The sequence below is a fragment of the Equus caballus genome, chromosome 13 (assembly GCF_041296265.1).
Source record: "Equus caballus isolate H_3958 breed thoroughbred chromosome 13, TB-T2T, whole genome shotgun sequence".
Taxonomy (NCBI): Eukaryota; Metazoa; Chordata; class Mammalia; order Perissodactyla; family Equidae; genus Equus; species Equus caballus.
Window position 1 is genome coordinate 52590707 of NC_091696.1, and position 18142 is coordinate 52608848.

Sequence of the window (18142 nt, forward strand, 5' to 3'; positions counted from 1 at the left end):
CTCAGACGGAGCTGCAGGCTCGCTGAGCTGAGTGGGGCTTCTAAAGCTTCTGCTCTCTCAGCCAGTTAATGATGTGAACCCGGAAGCCAAGGGTCTCCTTGAGGAGGAAGGGGATGGTCTCGCACAGTGACCTTGACGTATCGTGAAGTCCACCAGCGGCTCATGTCCAAGAAATTACTTACTGACGTGTACTCCTTGGTGCTCTGGGTAGCCCTAGTGTGAGGTCATCAAAGGGGATCGAGCCCCAACAGACGTGCACAGTGCCCACATGGCCCCTCTCCCCAGGCCTCACTTCCTACGGGCCGTGGCCACCTGGGGCCAGTTGTGGCTAAAATATGCCAGACACCCTTGCACTTTCATCCCACCCTTGGTAGCCATATCTAGCGGATTAAAAAGAGTTCTGGCAGGACCCAGATAAAACCAAAAACACACTGAAGTATATGTTTGCTTGTGGGAAAGGGCACCTGGCTGCATAGCATTCTGACCACAGACGCCCATAGTGAGGTCCATCCCACCGGACCAGTGCCCACCTCGGTCCCAGTGCGTCCTCTCTCAGGAGCTCCTTTTGCCCTGATTTGATTCATGTTGGGGAACCTGAAATGAGGGTCACCTGGGGCCCCAGCCACGGCCCATAGTGGGTGGAGCCCTGCCTTTCCTGTCTGTCCTCGGGCTCTTCACAGGTAAGGCCGTCAGGGAGGGGCCCCAACATTGAGTCTACAAGCCCGGCGCTGTACGCCGAGAGCATCCCCTCATTCCCCAGCACAGTGGGCTGTGCTCTGGGAGGCAGCTCGTCCTACGCCCTCGAGCAGAGTCCCCTAAGTCCCTCTAGGGTTCCTTGGCCAGGTTGGGAGCAGCAGACCCAACCCGCCTCCTCCAGGGGCTCCCTAGCTTCATCTGCGGGGCCTCAGATGGAGCAGCCATGATGGCAAGGGGAGGGGCCTGGTCCCCAGACCCACAAGGCTATTTCCTTGGGGTTTTCTCTGTGTGAGTCTGCCCGTGAGCATGTATATCTGTGCCTAAGTGTCTGGGACATGTACAAGCGTGTGCGGGTACACGGGTGTGTCAGCGTGTACATGTGTGCATGGGACTGCAGGTTTCACACTAGGAAGAAGTCCGCACAGTGGCTGAGATGGTGCAGAAGCACACTTGTTTCCTTTGCCTTCGCTGCACAGAGCTCACACCCTGCTGTCTGTTTGGAAGGGGCCCCAGTCTGAGCTTAAGGTGGGCCGCGCAAGGCGGTGGGCTCAGGGGCCCATGAGGATGGGCCAGAGAGCGTCCTCCCGCCCGGCCCCCCCGGGACACTTGAGTTTTGTGGAGCGCCATTTCTGAGGGGTGGCCATCCCAGGTCCGAGGTCATTTCCAGCTGACCTGCCAAGGGAGGTGGGTCAGGAGCCCCAGGTCAGCATCAGAGGGAGAGAACATGCTAGAAACCTTACAACGTGGAAGGAAGCCCGCGTGCCCGCTGAGCCTTTGCTCTGACAGGCTGGCTCGCTGGTGCACCCTGATCTGCTCCCTGGAGCTGCATGAAGGTCCTCGGGGCTCGTGGGCACGAGAGAACAGGAGGCCTGGGGGTGTGCAGGGCGGCTCATGGGATCTGCACATAGTCAGCTTGGTCTGCAGGCCCATCGGGACCCTGCACTGAGCATCCTGCTCTCCAGAGCCAGGGTTGGCACCCCACATCCCACTGCCCAGACTCAGTGTGCTCCTGAGGGAGGCGCTGGGACACTCCAAGACCCCTGCTCCTCTGCCACTGCAGCCGGTGGGGTGAGAGCTCCCTGGCTGGAGGGCAGCCTGCTAGGAGCTCAGCTCTGGGAAGGGAGGCACCCGTGACCCACCCGTGGGTTGAGTGGGTGGTGACAAGAAGAGAGTGTTTGCTCAGCAGACGGACTGACTAAAGCAGGGGAGGGGATGAGAGCTGGCAGCCTACCCGGAAAACCCTTCATCTCCTGACAGAGCCCATCCCCACCGACACGGGGGAAATGTTGGAGGGAAGCTGGTGTCAGGAGCGGGTCCCAGGGCCCCTCGGGGGCCGGGAGCCGTGGGAAGCAGCGCACCAGCCACAAAGACCCAGGGAACACGTGTGTCTTGCCTATTTTCTTCTCGGAGAGGGAGCGTGGTCCCTGGTGTGCTGCGTTGCTCTGTTGCTGAAGCCAGTGAGGCTCCCACATCCCCTCCTCCTGGTGATGATGTGTGTCGAGCCTGGGTCCCCCTGTGCTGTCTGGCATTCATCTTGGTGGGCCGGAGGCACTGGCTGGAAGCTAACGGAGCTGCTGTGTCCCCTGCCGCAGTGAGGCTGTCTGGGAGAATATGGCACGAATGTGTGTGAAGACCCAGCGGCTGGATGTCGCCAAGGTGTGCCTGGGGCACATGGGCCACGCACGCGGAGCCCGAGCACTGCGGGAGGCTGAGCAGGAGCCGGAGCTGGAAGCCAGGGTGGCCGTGCTGGCCATACAGCTGGGCATGCTGGTGAGTCGGGATGCCCAGGTCCTGCAGGCAAGCAGACGGACCAGGGAGCGGACCCTGGACCTGCAGCCACGAGGGCGCTCCTGGGCTGGGGCTGGGTGAAACCAGGGGGATGGCAGGGCCGCTGCTGACTTTCCCGGGGTCCCTGCTCAGGGGAGCTGAGGGGTGTGCTTGTCTGGCTCATTTTGTTGCAGGGAACAGAAACCCCTCAAAGTAACATAAGCCAAAAAGGGGGGCAAGGTCCCTGAGGAGCTCCCGAGGCCTCTCTCCTCTGCAGGGTCTCTCCCTGCCTCCTGCGTGCTCTTGGAGCTCACGGCCCTCCCTGCTGACAGGACCCACAGCCCATAGAGGCTGATGGAACTCTCAGGAAGCAGAGGCTGCGCAGCTGGGCACAGATCAGATGGTGCTGCCACGTGGGGCCGGTCAGGGCAGACCCTCTGAAGAGGGCTGGGGGCAGGCAGCACTGAACACACCTGTGTGGTGCTCGCCTGGGTCTGTAGGGTGAGCACGGGCGCTCTGAGGGCCTGCCGGCGGGGGCGGGTCTCCTCCCCGTGGCACGGTGAGAGACAGGCCTGGGTCGGGGGCAGACCTTCCTGGCTGACGGGTAAGTCTCACTTTCTCTAGCAGGGACGGGAATGCCACATTGGCATGTGTCATTTGCCTTGAACATGTCCACACGTCCTAAAGTGTCCATCTGTCCTCCGTGTGTGCCGTGCATCTTTGTCGCAGGCTGGTTGATGGCAAGGCCACTCTCAGTACAGGTGGTGTGCACAGCAGGCCTTCTGGCCAACAGTGGCCACGCTGACGTGTGCCTCCTCTCCAGGAGGATGCCGAGCAGCTATACAAGAACTGCAAGCGCTACGACCTTCTGAACAAGCTCTACCAGGCCTCCGACCAGTGGCAGAAAGCGGTGGAAGTCGCCGAGCTCCACGACCGCATCCATCTGCGCACCACCTACTACAACTACGCCAGGCACCTGGAGGCCAGTGCCGACTGCAGCCGGGCCCTCACTTAGTGAGCGAGGGGCTGGGCGAGGCGTGCATGGAGGGTGTGCGGGCTGTGGAGGACACATGGGGCCTGTGGGGCATGTAGAGGGCGCGTGAGGACACAGGAAGGATGCACGTGGCATCCTCATGTGGAGCCTCTTCCAGCTCTCTCTTGGATGGGCCCTGGTCACCTCTTCCTTTTTGCTCTGCCCCAGAGAGATGGCCATAGAGGTTCCCAAAGGAAGGTTCTAGACTGAGGCGCCGTCTCATCTCGGCACAGGCTGTGACCTTCTTGGTGGGGGGCTTTCACGGGGAGCTTGAGACCTGTAGTTTTAGGAGAACCCCGGAGACAAGGCTGCCCCTCCAGCCCGGCACGGCTCCAGGTTTCCAGACACGTTAAGGAACACCCCTCTGAGGCCTAGAGCTGGCTGGTTGCATGCAGCCGCAGCACTGATGAGCTGGGTGTCACCTGGGGCAGTGCTGGTGGTAGGGCCCGGGGCCTGGCCACACTGAGCCCTCTCCAGGGCAGGAGCCCTCCTTACTAGGGTCCGTGCGGGCCTGCAAGCAGCGAAGAAACCCCACTGCCTCCTGACAGTGGGTCCACAGGCCGCAGAGCTGCAGGCAGGGCAGTAGTGCTCCGGCCTGTCTCCACCTGGTCATCACCGGGGCTGGGCCCATGCGAACAGGCTGCTCCTCGTCTTCTCCGGCAGCTATGAGAAGTCAGACACGCACTGCTTCGAGGTGCCCAGGATGCTGTCGGAGGACCTGCACTCCCTGGAGCTGTACATCAATAAGATGAAGGACAAGTGAGTAGCCCCCACTGGGTGCAGGAGGCCTGCGTGTGCTGCCCAGGACCAGCTGGGGGACCTCCTTCCAGAGGTTCATATGTGACAGTGTGAAGCATCCCCTCAGTTCCTCAGAGCTGGTCCCCAGGACCTGGGGCAGGGGCTTTCCCCTGGACAAGATTCCTTCAGACGCCGGGACCTCGGTCTTGGCCTCGTGCACCCAGCTTCCATGTCCGCCGGCTGCTGCGCCTGTGTGGTATACTCTGAGGGGGTGTTTGGGACCCAGGAGCTCATTTCTAGCGGGAGTGGGGACCTAAGAGAGAGACCGCGGGCTATTTCCAGGACCCTGTGGAGGTGGTGGGCCCAGTACCTGGAGAGCCAGGCGGAGATGGAGGCCGCGCTGCGCTACTATGAGCTGGCACAGGACCACTTCTCCCTGGTCCGCATTTACTGCTTCCAGGGCAACATCCAGAAGGTAGGAGCAGCCCCTGGGAGTCAGGGCTGCTCGGTGGTGTGGCGAGACAGAGCCCCCAGGAGTTTCTCTGGTGTCCTTCTAGGCTGCTGAAATAGCCAATGAGACAGGAAACTGGGCCGCGTCGTACCACCTGGCCCGCCAGTATGAGAGCCAGGAGGAAGTGAGGCAGGCAGTGCACTTCTACAGACAAGCGCAGGCCTTCAACAACGCCATCCGCCTGTGCAAGGTAGGTGGACCGCCACGGGCCGGCTCGCAGGGAGGCCTGCAGCCTCTGGCGGTTAGACCTGGGCAGGTGGAAAGGCGTGCTTCGGCGCTGTCTCCCACATTCTGTGGAGAGAGCTTCAAACAGGAAAGAGAGAGAATTGTGTCGTGGGCCTCACGTCCCTGCCCCAGGCCAGTTTTACCACTCCCACCTCACTCCGTGCGCGTCTGTGCCCTCCTTCCACCCATCTCGTCCTCTCTGACGGTGTTTGCGAGGCCTGGCTCATCACTGTGTGTCTCCTAGTATCCAGGGCTCCCGAGCAAGCAGTGAGGCTGACTTGTGCTTATGGCCTTGTAAATAGCAGACCCTTCATAGGAAGTCATTGGATATTCTGTATTCATAGAAATGTTCCAACCCAGGGTCTCACTTCTGGAAAAATCCGAAAATGTGGTGAGCCCTCACCTCAGATAGTTTCCGCAATGTTCTGTGTAATGGAAAAAAAGGAAGCCTCTGAAAATTCTGGTACATGTACCTGGTAAGACGTTAGGACAGTCATTAGAAACCATGCTCGTGTCCACCAGCAGCGAGTCAAAACGAGGGAGGTGGGCCCCACAGCAGCGTTCACGGACCTGAGCCGGAACCCCTAAGCGCCGCCTCCTCCCTGCAGGAGAATGGCCTGGACGACCAGCTCATGAACTTGGCCCTGCTGAGCTCCCCCGAGGACATGATCGAGGCAGCACGCTACTACGAGGAAAAGGGCGAGCAGATGGACAGGGCAGTCATGCTGTACCACAAGGTGAGGGGCTGGCCCTGCCCTGGACCTGAGGCGATTTGCCTGTGCATGAGGGAAGCACTAGGGCATTCGTGGGCCCTGGGGCTCAGGCGGCTGCTCAGAGTTCCCTGCTGTCTGTAGGCTGGCCACTTCTCCAAGGCCCTGGAGCTGGCCTTTGCCACCCAGCAGTTTGTGGCCCTGCAGCTCATAGCGGAGGACTTGGACGAGAAGTCGGACCCCGCCCTCCTGTCCCGCTGCTCGGACTTCTTCCTTGAGCACAGTCAGTATGAGAAGGCAGTGGAGCTGCTGCTGGCCGCCAAGAAGGTAAGGGGTCTGCAGAGTCCCCCCGCCGGGACACACTCAGGCACTAAAGCCTCAGGGTCACCTTTCCTGCAAACACGGTGGATGCGGCTTTGATGTCTCTCCTGGGACGATCTCACAAGGAAGGCTGTGGCCCTGGCCTGCCCTGGGGGTGAAGGGTGCTAAGAGCAAGCTTCACAGCCCTCGCGGGGAGACTCCCTGCCCGCTCACGGGTGTCTTCAAATTCTAACCAGGGAGCTGCACTCAGCTTTTGTGTGTGTGTGTGGTAAAGTACATGTAACGTAAAATTTACCATCTTAGCTGTTTTTCAAGCGTACAGCCCAGTAGTGTTAAGTGTATTTACATTTTCATGCAACCAATCTCCAGAACTCTTTTCATCTTGTAAAACTAAAACTCCGTCCCCACTAAACAACACCTCCCGTCCCTCTCCCCCTGACACCCACCCTCTACTTTCCGTCTCTCTGAATTTGATGACTCGAGGGAGCTGACTTGCTTACTTCACTCAGCTTATCGAGGACTCAGCGTGCTGTCCTCAAGGTCCCTCTGTGTTGTAGCGTGTGTCAGAATGTCTTTCCTATTTAAGACTGAGTGATACTTCATTGTATGTACGGATCACATTTTGCTTACCGTTCCTCCATAGATGGACACTTGGGCTGCTTGTGCCTTTTGACTGTTGTGAATAATGCTATTATGAGCGTGACTGTACAAATATCTCGTTGAGACCTTTCAATTCTTTTGGGTATTTACCCAGAAATGGAATTGCTGGATCATATGGTAACCCTGTTTTAATTTTTTGAGGGACCTCCACAGTTTCCACAGCAGCTGAACCATTTTACATTCCCACCAACAGTGCACAGGGGTCCCAGTTTCTCCACATCCTCGTCAACACTTGCTATTTTCTAGTTTGTTATGGTAGCCATGCTAGTGGGTATGTGTACTAACCTTTTTTAAGTAGGAAAATTCCCCTTGATAGAAACTGAATGGAGTTCTGGGGAATTGTTAATCACACAGAATGAGCCTGTCCACTGCAAGCTCTTTCCTCCTGAGCCAGGATTGTGCTTGCAGCTCAGGCTCTCCCTCTGAGTGATGTCAGAATCCTGGCACAAATGAAGAGGCACACAGCCTGTTTTTGTTTAGAAAGACCCAACAGATGCACAAGTGGATCCTCCCTCAGTTAGACTCAGACTTAATCTAACCCCAGGAAAAATAGCACGGCGCTTTCTCTAGCTAGATAAATGGATTCTGTGTTTTCACAGTGAAAAGCAGAGAAGCCAGAATAGCCAGGAAAAATCTGGAAGGAAGACTAATGAGCAGTGATTAAGTCTCCCAGATCATAAAATGTATCAAAGCTAGAATAATTGGGGTCTGGTTCATGAGCAGGCCTGGAAAGTCCAGAAACAGAGCCACATACGTAAATACATTTAGTCTGTGATGCTGGAGCATCTCCAACAGAGGGCAGAAGATGAGTCCTTCAGTAAATGGGTTCATACAACCAGCTGGTAGCCGCTTGGGAAAGAAAGAGTTAAAGCCTGCTCACCTCCCTCCCTGTAAACTCCAGATGGGTCAGAGATTTCGGGCTAACGGTGAAAGAGCAGCGGTTCCGCCAAAGCCTCAGTGTGTCTCGTGGCGCAGTCTTAAAGGAGGAAGATGTTTTCTAAGTCTGATCCAAACCTAGAAGCCGTGATGGGAAAGGCTTGATCAATTCGACCAAATACAAATTTGAAAATAGTGCATGGAGAAAACTCCATAAACAAAGTAAAGATAAATAATAAAATAATAAGAAAAAATATATATTCTACCTGTATCCTGAAAATCTAGTTTTCTTAATAGGTATAGAGTTCCCATAAACCAATAAGAAACTTACCAGCAACTCAAAAGGAAAAGACAAAGAATGTGGATAATATGAATATGAATAAAAATTCAGTTTATTTAAAAAAGAAATATGGTGGTCCCTGAATGTCAGATACTTAGCCTCGTTTGTAATAAGAGAAATACAGATCAAAACTCTAGGAGATTCCATTTTTCATGAAGTAGGCTCGTAAAGGTGAAAGGTTAGACATCCCAGTAGATTGCCATGGAAACGCAGCGGCACTAGCCTCAAGTCTCCCTCCACCCAGCGCATGCTGTCCTCGGAATCCGTCCTGACCAGGCATTGGAACCCGTGCGAATGGCAGATGCACAAGGGCTGTACCAGCAAAGGATTGTCGGCAGGACAAGTTAAATAATCAGCGTTTCTATCAGAAAGAACGCGCAGCCCCTTGCCTGCTGAGACAGGCTCGTCTCCAAGACATCATTCTTTTTTTTCCCAAGACGTATTCTTAAGTGAGGACTATAAAATTTTTCTTAAATTTTTAAGAAATTAATTAAACCCCTTAATTAAAAAATTTGAAAAGAATTATAGAATAAAATTAATTTCTGATTACCTTTCCTCTCACCACAAATGTAATATTCTTTTGAAAGCTCCGCGTTTCCCTCACTGCATTCTAGAATGTTAATAGCGTGAGAGAAAGTGACATGCCACCACTGAGCCGTGGGCCTGGCCTCCTCTGAGGCCCTCAGCCCCCCTCAGCGGCCCATGGCCCCCCTCAGCGGCCCACCGTAACCTCCACTTCTCGGTCTCTGTGGCTCCTGCCCAGTATCACGAAGCCCTGCAGCTGTGCCTGGAGCAGAACATGACCATCACCGAGGAGATGGCCGAGAAGATGACAGTGGCCAAGGACTCCAAGGCCCTGTCGGAAGAGGCCCGGCGGGAGCTGCTGGAGCAGATAGCCCACTGCTGCATGCGCCAGGGCAACTACCACCTGGCGACCAAGAAGTACACGCAGGCCGGGAACAAGCTGAAGGTGAGCCCCGGCCGGCTGCTCCTCCAGGCATCACTGCCCGTTGGATGCAGCGTGCCCCCTGCGCGCTTTCCATGTGCCCCAAGCTTCCCCCACCAGGACTTTCAAGCCTGCTGCGAGGACCGCCAAGCCCTGAGCTCGCTCTTGGCAGGAGTCCCAGCTGCAGCGGCAGGCGGGAGAGCGTGTGCCCCTTTCTCGGAGGGTGGCGCAACATTCACCTCGAGCTCCTAGCCCAGCCCAGGCTCTGTCCCTGTCTAGGCCATGAGAGCACTGCTGAAGTCTGGGGACACGGAGAAAATCATCTTCTTTGCGGGCGTCTCGAGGCAAAAGGAAATCTACATCATGGCTGCCAACTACCTGCAGTCCCTGGACTGGCGGCGGGAGCCCGAGATCATGAAGAACATCATCAGCTTCTACACCAAGGGGCGTGCCCTGGACCTGCTGGCGGGCTTTTACGATGCCTGTGCCCAGGTGCACACCCTCCTCTTGTTCCAGCAGCCCCTGGGGAGGGTCGTGGAGCCCCGAGGGTCCTGACAGTCTCGTCCACGCAGGTGGAGATTGATGAATACCAGAACTACGACAAAGCCCACGGGGCACTGACGGAGGCCTACAAGTGCCTGTCCAAGGCCAAGGCCAAGAGTCCCCTGGACCAGGAGGCCAGGCTGGCTCGGCTGCAGAGCAAGATGGCGCTGGTGGAGCGGTTCGTCCAGGCCCGCAGGTGCGTTGGCCACAGGAGGCTGGGTGCAGGCTGGCGGCGCGCTGCGCCTCAGGTCCCGTGGAGCTCCCCAGGGAACCCCCCAGGCTCCCGCTTCCGCCTCCTGACTCCAGCTCCCCTGACCGCCAGGGCCCAGACCCAGGTTTCATTTCCCATGAGCATTCTTCAAAGGAACTCCTGGACGGCTGGGCAGGCATGCGAGGGGCATTACTGTTCTTTCGTGTCTGAGCTCCTCTTGGGAAGTTCCCTCAGACCCTGGGGCACACTTTTGGGAAGATCGTTCCAGAAATAGAGACCATTGAGAGAGAAATCTGGTGGTGGGGGCGCTGGGGCACATTTGGGTTGGGAGACGATGTGTCTGAGGGACCCTGGGACCTGCTCAGGTATGTGCAGAGGTCAAGCAGGGGGGTTCCAAGCGAGGGGGCCATAGTACCGCCAGGGAAGGCAGGGACTGTGGTGACCGAGCACACGTCCTCCCCAGGCCTGTGGGAGGGGGCTGGGGCCTCACGGTGTCTGTGTTTAGAAGAGGCCACAAATCTAAGTTTGTACGTGCCACTGGTTTTATTTATTGGCAGCTCATCCAGCTGTTCCCGGAGCCAGCTGTGAGGGCAGCAGAGCTCAGCTTCTGCCTAAACCAGTAAAAGCATTTTCCTTATCTGAGAACATGCTTTAGAGAAAAGAGTTCCAAAAATACTTTGACACTGTCATACAAAGTGCGCTCTTTGAAGGGCACTCACACTCGGATGTGTAAGTTCTGAAATATCTGCTGAGGGAGAAGGGATGAGAGTAGGCAGCAAGGACTGTGCAGCCACAGGGCAGGGTGCTGTGGATGGAGGGGAGGGGACTCGTGACGCCAGAGGGCCGGCTGCCTGGAGTCAGAGCCTGAGCCCCTCACAGCTCCAGCCGCCAGCCCTGCCCTGAGTCCCACTGGGGCCGGCTCACCAGGCCCTCCTGGTCCAGCCCCAGCTCATGCACTACCCGCTCCTCCGCAGCCTGTGTCCCTGCGCTGGCCTTGGCTCATGCCGGCCCCCTGCCTGACGGCCTGAGGCGCGCCGGAGCGCCCCTCTCCACGCCCCTCGTCCCCGTCTGCCTCACACCGTCCGCCTCTAGACTGTCTCCTGGCCAGGGCCCGCGACTGACAAACCGTTCACTCTCCAGGGCCTAGCGCGTACCAGCACTGCGAGCCATCAGGAAGTTCTCGTTAAATGAATGAGCGAATTTATGAATTAACTCATTAATGAATTGATTTAATTCACAGGAATTACCTTCACAAAAGGTCCATCCTGTTGGTTCCCCTGAGCTCCTCCTTCAGCCGGGAGCCTGCTCTGACCTCTGACACACAGCTGTTTCCTGGCCTCAGGCTCAGGCTGTCCTTGCTCTCTGCAGGACGTACACCGAGGACCCCAAGGAGTCGGTCAGGCAGTGCGAGCTGCTGCTGGAAGAGCCGGACCTGGACAGCACCATCCGCATCGGGGACGTGTACGGCTTCCTGGTGGAGCACTACCTGCAGATGGAGGAGTTCCAGATGGTGAGGCCGCGGCGCCGGCTCCACAGCCGGCTGGCCGGGGTTCAGGGCGGTCCACGGCTCCGCTTCCCGGGGTGGGCCCCACCCGCGGCGGCTCTGAAGGCTCCCCGGGGAGGGGGCGCCTCTTCTGTTTTTGGTTTTGAGTTTTAGCCTTTTTTATTTTGGAATAATTTCAAACTGAGAAGTTACAAGAATAATAGAATCCAAGCGTTCCCTTTACTAGATCCACCGGTTTTTAACATTTTGCCACATTTACTTGCTTATTCTCTATGTATATTTTCAATTTCTACTTTATACATAAACTGGGTATTTTTCTGCGCCATTGGAGAGGTCCTTAGTTCCTCACACCTGGACAGACACCTGGGAGTGGAACTGCCGACTCATGTAGTCAGCGTGTTTCACTCTAAGAAACTACCAGGGGCTGGCCCAGTTAAGTGCGCACGTTCCACTTTGGCAGCCCGGGGTTTGTGGTTCAGATCCCGGGTGTGGACATGGCACCGCTTAGCAAACCATGCTGTGGTAGGCATCCCACATATAAAGTAGAGGAAGATGGGCATGGATGTTAGCTCAGGGCCAGTCTTCCTCAGCAAAAAGAGGAGGATTGGCGGCAGATGTTAGCTCAGGGCTAATCTTCCTCAAAAAAAAAAAAAAGAAAAGAAACTACCAAACTTCTCTTTATTTTCTTTTTCATGATTGGTCTCAGGTTTATTCAGCCTCATAAAATGCACTGGGAAGCATGCCCACCTCCTGTAGTTTCTAAAAGAGCTTATGTAGCACCAGTATTATTCTTCCTTAAACGTTGATAGAATGCATACGTGAGCCTGCCTGGGTAGGGAGCTTTCTTTACGGAAGGTTTTTGATAATTCAGTTTAACAGTGGTTCTCAAACATTTTGGTCTTGGGACCCCTTTGCCCTAGGAAAGTACTGGGGACCCTAAGAACTTTTATTTATGTGGGTTTTCGCTACCAGTATTTACTGTGCAGGAGTACCTCGTTTTTGTTGCGCTTTGCTTTATTGCGCTTTGCAGATACTGCATTTTCTACAAGACCCTCCACCAGTTGTTAGCCCAGGTGCCAATCTTTTAAAAATAAATAAATAAATAAATAAATAACATTCTCATTAAAAATAACTATATTTTCCAAAACAAATTTAGTGAGAAAAATAGCATTGTGTTACATTTTTACAAATCTCTTTACTGTCTGGCTTGATACAAGACAGCTGGATTCTCACTTTTTTTTTTTTTAAGATTTTATTTTTCCTTTTCTCCCCAAAGCCCCCGGTACCTGGTTGCATATCTTAGTTGTGGTTCCTTCTAGTTGTGGCATGTGGGACGCCGCCTCAGCATGCCCTGACGAGCAGTGCCAGGTCCACGCCCAGGATTCAAACCAGTGAAACCCTGGGCCGCCGAAGCAGAGCTCAGGAACTTAACCACTCGGCCACGGGGCCGCCCCAAGGATTCTCCATTTTTGCTTCTACATTCAGTCTGGTACAATAGGTTGTTTAGTTGAAATATATGGAGAAAATCCAGCCTCCCCCCAGTATGTGGTGAGGAGGGGAGCCCTCCCAGACACCGGGGATCTCCTTCGACGCCACACCAAAACCACCAAGCAGCATTTCCTACCAGTTATTTGCGGTGAGGAGCCTGAAACCACATCAGTGTTACTTTGTACCGTTACACTAAACCCATTGTCTCTTGGATCTGTTATACATACATGATTTTATAACATGTTGGTCATTTAAAAATATTGATTCCCCGAGTTATGCAAATGTCAACACATTTCGTTAAACATATCAAAAAATTACATTTGCTGATATCACCACTGTTCCCTTCAGAAAAGTCTTTAAATATTGGGAAGATGTCCAGCTCATGGTGGCCAATACACAGGGTTTCTGAAATTCTAACTTTCGCTTGAAAGCTCAGATTTTATCCTTGGAAAAAATGCTGTCAGTTACTATTGCTCATTTTTGAGAAAGAGTCTGCGACATACCTAAGTCTGAATAACCACAGTTGATCTTTCAGTCACTTTTACAGATAAAATTGGTGCTCCAGATAAAAGTGACTAATTTAGCTCATGACTCGCACAGCTGTGTTTCCTCATCTTTGTCAGCATCTGGCACTGTCAGCCGTCCTGTGGCTGTGCGGAGGCATCGCGTCGTGGTCTTCCTGTGCTCTTTCTAGGTGACTGGTGGTGGTGAGCACCCTCACGTGCTTGATGGCTCTCTGTATGTCTCCTCTGGCAAGTGCTCCAATCCTTTCCTGTCATTCTGCTGGGTCTTTGTCTTATTGTTGATGGTGGTCTTTGTATAATCTAGGTGTATTTCCTGTATCAGACGTGAGCTGCAGTGTTTTCTCCCGTCTATAGGAAGTTCCCTCTCCTCCTCTCCCCTCTCCCCCTGGACGCCTGTTACTTGTTACTTCTTGGATGTGTAAATTTATGTCTTTCACTAAATTGGGGAAAATTATAATTATTTTTCCTTCAAATATTTTTTTTGGCCTCGTTTTTTCTGGGACTCCAATTAAATGGTAGGCCTTTTTATATTACGTGGACACACATTTGTAATTACTGTTCATTTTTTTCTATCACTTTTTTCTCTTATTTGAATTAGATAACTTATATGGATCTATCTTCAAATACACTGACTTTCGTTGGCTATCTTCAATCTGCTGTTAATTTCTCCAGCAACTTTTTCATTTTAGATTTTGTATTTTTCAGTTCTAGAATTTAAACGTAGCCCTGTTTGTTTCTTTGCTAAAATTTCCTATTTGTTCATTCCTTAAAAACGTATTTTCCTTTATACACTAGAGTGTAGTTAAAATTGCTGCTCTAAAGTTTTGTTTCTGTTTTTTTTTTATTAAGATTATGATAGATTACAACCTTGTGAGATTTCAGTTGTACATTATTGTTAGTCATGTTGTGGGTACACCACTTCACCCTTTGTGCCCTCCCCCCACCCCCCCTTTTCCCTGGTAACCACCGATCAGTTCTCCTTGTCTATATGTTAACTTCCACCTATAAGTGGAGTCATATAGAGTTCGTCTTTCTCTGTCTGGCTTATTTCGCTTAATATAATACCCTCAAGGTCCATCCATGTTGATGCGAATGGAACAATTTGGTCCTTTTTCCTGGCTGAGTAGTATTCCATTGTGTATATATACCATATCTTCTTTATCCAATCATCAGTTTCTGGGCAGCTGCTCTAAAGTTTTTGCTGCTAATTGCAACATCTGGATCATGTCAAATGTGTCTCCACTATTTGTCTTTTCTCTTGAATATAGGTCAAGTTTTCTTGGTTCTTATGTCTAGCAATTTTTTTGTATCCTGGACATTGTGGATAACCCATTGCAGAGACCCCAGATTCCGTAATATTCCTCCAAGAGTATTACTGTTTCTTTCATTCTTTCTCTCTTCCTTCTCTTTCTCCCTCCCACCCTCCCTCTCTTTCTTCGTTCCTCAGGACTTTAGCTTTGGTGAGGCTTCTTGAGGTCTGCCCCCGTCCCCTCCACATGCAGACTGCAGGGTCAACCAGAGATTGGGGCAGAGTTCATATTCAGAATTTGGGCTCCCCTCTGTGACTCCTCTTTTCCAGTATTTCCTCACATTCCACCTGCTGTGGTTGACCCCGACTGTGTTTCTGGCTCTTTAAGCCGGGGGGTGCGGGTTTCTATGTGCCTTTTAGCTTCGCACAGTGGCCCTGGCTGGGACCTCCCCTGAGGCACAGGTTACAACAAGCAGAACACTCACCCCTGCTCCTCCCGTCTTCCAGATGTCGGCTCTGCCCCTCTCTGCCTGCCTGCCTGTGTCCTCTGGTGCCTTTTCTGTTTTGCCCAGCGTATCATTGTCTGTGAGAGGGTTGGTCTAATATGAGTTGCTGTGCCATTGCCAGAAGCCTCTCTCCTCATCTCTTCAGTCCTAGTCCTCTTGTAACCCGCGTAAGAACTCCACCCGGCTGCGGCCGTCCTTCGTGTTCCAGAGGGTTTCCTATAGACCTTGCTCTGCCTGCGGCATCCCCCTCCACCACCCGCGGAGTTAACCTAGTAGACAGTTCCTGGTGAAACTGCAGTGACCCCACGCGAGCTCATCGTCCTTTCCCAAGTGCTCACAAGCCAAGTGTTGCCAAGCTAATTTCAAAACTGTTGCTGGTGAACTACGCCAGCCTCATCGGGCTGCCGTTTCCAGATCCACAGGCAAGTTATCCGTCAGCAGCTCCCCTAGGCTGAAGGTCAGACCATGAGGCTCAGGTTTCCTGAGCTGCTCACTCCTTCCCTCTTTGGCCCCCCCCATTCCCATTCACTCGCCCGTCTTTGTTGGGAGAAAACAGCTCTTAATCTGGTCTCAACAAGGTTCCTTCTTTTTCGGAGGATAAAAACAAAATTGGACTGTAGGAATGTGCAGACCACTGTATTCTCAAAATTAACAGAAAAGTCACATTTTAAGTATTTCACTGAATTCTTTGTTGTCTTGACCCTTGTTTGAAGCCGCTGGGATTCAGTAACTCTAAATTTTAAAGGTTCTGTCAGTAAGTTGAGAAAGGACAGGCACGCGCGAGCTGCCCCTTGGTGGGCAGAGAAACCCCGTTGCCGCTCTGACCTCTCTCCTTCGCTTCACCTTCAAACCCCTTCCCCTTGTGTCTCCCCCTCCTTCTTGCTGCCCTGTCATCAGACTCCTGACCTTAGATGGTGAGTGTCCTCAGCCATCAGGACACCCAGTAATGTTTGTCTTTGTCGCCCTCCCTCTGGTTGGGTGACCACACCTTCCTTCGGGAAACTGCTTCCTTGCCCTTCGTGGAACCCGCCCTGCACACGGAGGGCTTACACCGCTGGGCCCTGGTTGTGTTCGCTTACGCACAGGTCCTTTCTGCCCATGACGTTCTTCCTCCCAGCCTCATCAGCTCGCTACTCCCTCTCCCTCCCTCCAGCCCGCCCCTCAGTGTAGGCACTCGCTGGATTCTGCTTGCTGCCAGACCTTGCCTCCTTCTGAAGCTCTGGCCCCCAGGAAGCTCTCATGCCGTCCTGGCCTTGGTCTTTGGGCTGGTGTCCTGTGTGCCCAGCACAGTGCCTGGTCACAGCAGGCAACTGGTAAATCCCTAAGGAAGTCCTTCATGTGAGGATGTCTTCTCTCCCCTCGTTTGATGACTCCTGGGGGCTTGCACTCTGCCCATCCCCCACCCCTCCAAAAACCATTTTATCTTCACATCTTTGTGTTTATGATCATCTTTCTTTTTTCCTTTTTTGGTAAGGAAGATTGGCCCTGAGCTGACATCTGTGCCAATCTTCCTGTTTTGTATGTGGGTCACTGCCATAGCATGGCTTGATGAGCGCTGTTTAGGTCCATGCTTGGGATGCAAACCCATGAACCCTGGGCCACCAAAGTAGAGTACAGGAACCTAACCACTACGCCACCAGGCCAGCCCCTCATTTTTTATATCTTAGCTATATCTGCCCAAAATAAAATTGCTCTAAAAGTTTTATCATCTTTAAGAAATACTAAGTAAGATCTGATCATTATTCCTCATAAAGAAAATTTAGAAGTTCCTAGAAATTTTGGTCACATTCTGAATTAATATAAAGTGTACCTTGGGGGTGAGCCTTAGAAGCCACTGAGGCCCACCCATGCCTGTGTGCAGCCCTGCCTGTGGGTGAGCAGATGTAGCAAGTGTTAGCAGGTGTGGCAGGCAAGGGAAGGTGTGCACAGGTACAGGCAGGTATGGGCAGGTGAGGGTAGGTGTCGGCAGGCATGGGCAGGCGTGGCAGACATAGGCTGTCCTGCCTCAGACCCCCCCCCGTCCTGAGCTACTCTGCCTTGCACCCCCATGCTCTCCCACATATTCCCACTGGCAGGACCAGAGGAAACGCCACAGGAACAATACTGAGAATTCTGTAGTTTACCAGCCGAGGACCAAGGCCATACATTTGAGAAACTCAGGTTAATCACAGGCCCAGTTAACTGGGATAAATTTGATGCCTGGTTAAAGAACCAAGACAAAGCATTTATACACCACTGCCTGCCGAGTGAATGAAAGACGGAGACGCGAACCCGTCCTTCCCTCAGGGCCTCCCTGTGCGCATCCAGGGCAGGCACACCCTACAGGGAGCGTGGTCCCAAAGCACCCACAGGGCCTCAAACACAGGCTGCTCACAGGACTTTCCGGGCAAGCTGGCTGTGCCCCTTCAGCTGGTAGTGCTGATCACAGCTCACACCCTCGACCACAAGAGCCTGAACCGTCTGTCCTCTGACACCAGCACCCCTTGGAAAGGCTGGGAGGTGCAGGTGATTGTACTCGGTCCCTTTAACAGAGGCCTCCTCCGCCTGCTCGCTGGAGTAGCAGGGAATGGCATTCCTCTGAGCCCTGAGCTGGGTGTTCAGGAAACTCATTGCAGCAGGTGAGGGGGGCGGGCCCTTTGGCTCTCGCCGTGGACTAACCTGAAATGGCTCTTCTGTCTGTCTCAGGCCTACAAGTACCTGGAGGAGATGCGGAGGAGACTGCCCTCCGCCAACATGTCGTACTACGTGAGCCAGCGGACCGTGGACGCCGTGCACCAGGGCCTGGGCATCCCTCTGCTGCGCGTGGCGCCTGAGCGGACCCGCCACAACAGCATGGAGGACCACAGGGAGATGGGCGAGGAGGTGGCGGAGGAGGTGGAGAACGACCCCTGACGGCCACGGTCTGCTGTTGCGAAAGCTCTTCTGGAACTTTCATCACTGGTAGCAGCAAGAGGCTCCTTTGGAAAGAACTTTTGTATCTGCGGACAAGGCAGAGCTGTGGGAAGATGCGGCGCCCACCGCGGCCCGGGGGCACTGGCTGCCTGCCTGCCTGAGCGGGGACAGTGTGTGTAGTTTGGAGCCATCCCATCCACTCCTGGCCCCTGGGAGTTTTCGTTCAGCTCCTTTACTATCAAGGGAGTTGGTTCATTTTTCCCATGACATTTCCCGAGTCCAGACTGTAAAACCTAAGAAACTTCCAGAATTTCTTGAACCGAGGCTATTAGTATATTACTGCACCTCGTCTCAGCACCCAGGTGGGTTGTGACACCTGCTCCTGAGCAGAAGGCCCGACGT

General features: G+C 53.7%; 1 protein-coding gene across 3 annotated transcripts in view; it reads left to right on the plus strand.

The window, feature by feature from the left end:
• Positions 1 to 18059, plus strand: part of IFT140 (intraflagellar transport 140) — an 88844-nt gene extending 70785 nt beyond the window's left edge. For all 3 annotated transcript variants that reach the window (XM_023616649.2, XM_070231166.1, XM_023616650.2), the window contains exons 19-30: positions 2289 to 2466; positions 3287 to 3477; positions 4160 to 4255; positions 4577 to 4709; positions 4792 to 4935; positions 5579 to 5707; positions 5825 to 6007; positions 8641 to 8847; positions 9103 to 9315; positions 9396 to 9562; positions 10946 to 11087; positions 17534 to 18059. In XM_023616649.2, the coding sequence (XP_023472417.2) occupies positions 2289 to 2466; positions 3287 to 3477; positions 4160 to 4255; positions 4577 to 4709; positions 4792 to 4935; positions 5579 to 5707; positions 5825 to 6007; positions 8641 to 8847; positions 9103 to 9315; positions 9396 to 9562; positions 10946 to 11087; positions 17534 to 17740 (1990 nt within the window). In that variant the 3' untranslated portion in view covers positions 17741 to 18059. The remainder of the gene's footprint in view (positions 1 to 2288; positions 2467 to 3286; positions 3478 to 4159; positions 4256 to 4576; positions 4710 to 4791; positions 4936 to 5578; positions 5708 to 5824; positions 6008 to 8640; positions 8848 to 9102; positions 9316 to 9395; positions 9563 to 10945; positions 11088 to 17533) is intronic.
• Positions 18060 to 18142: the final 83 nt, after the last annotated feature.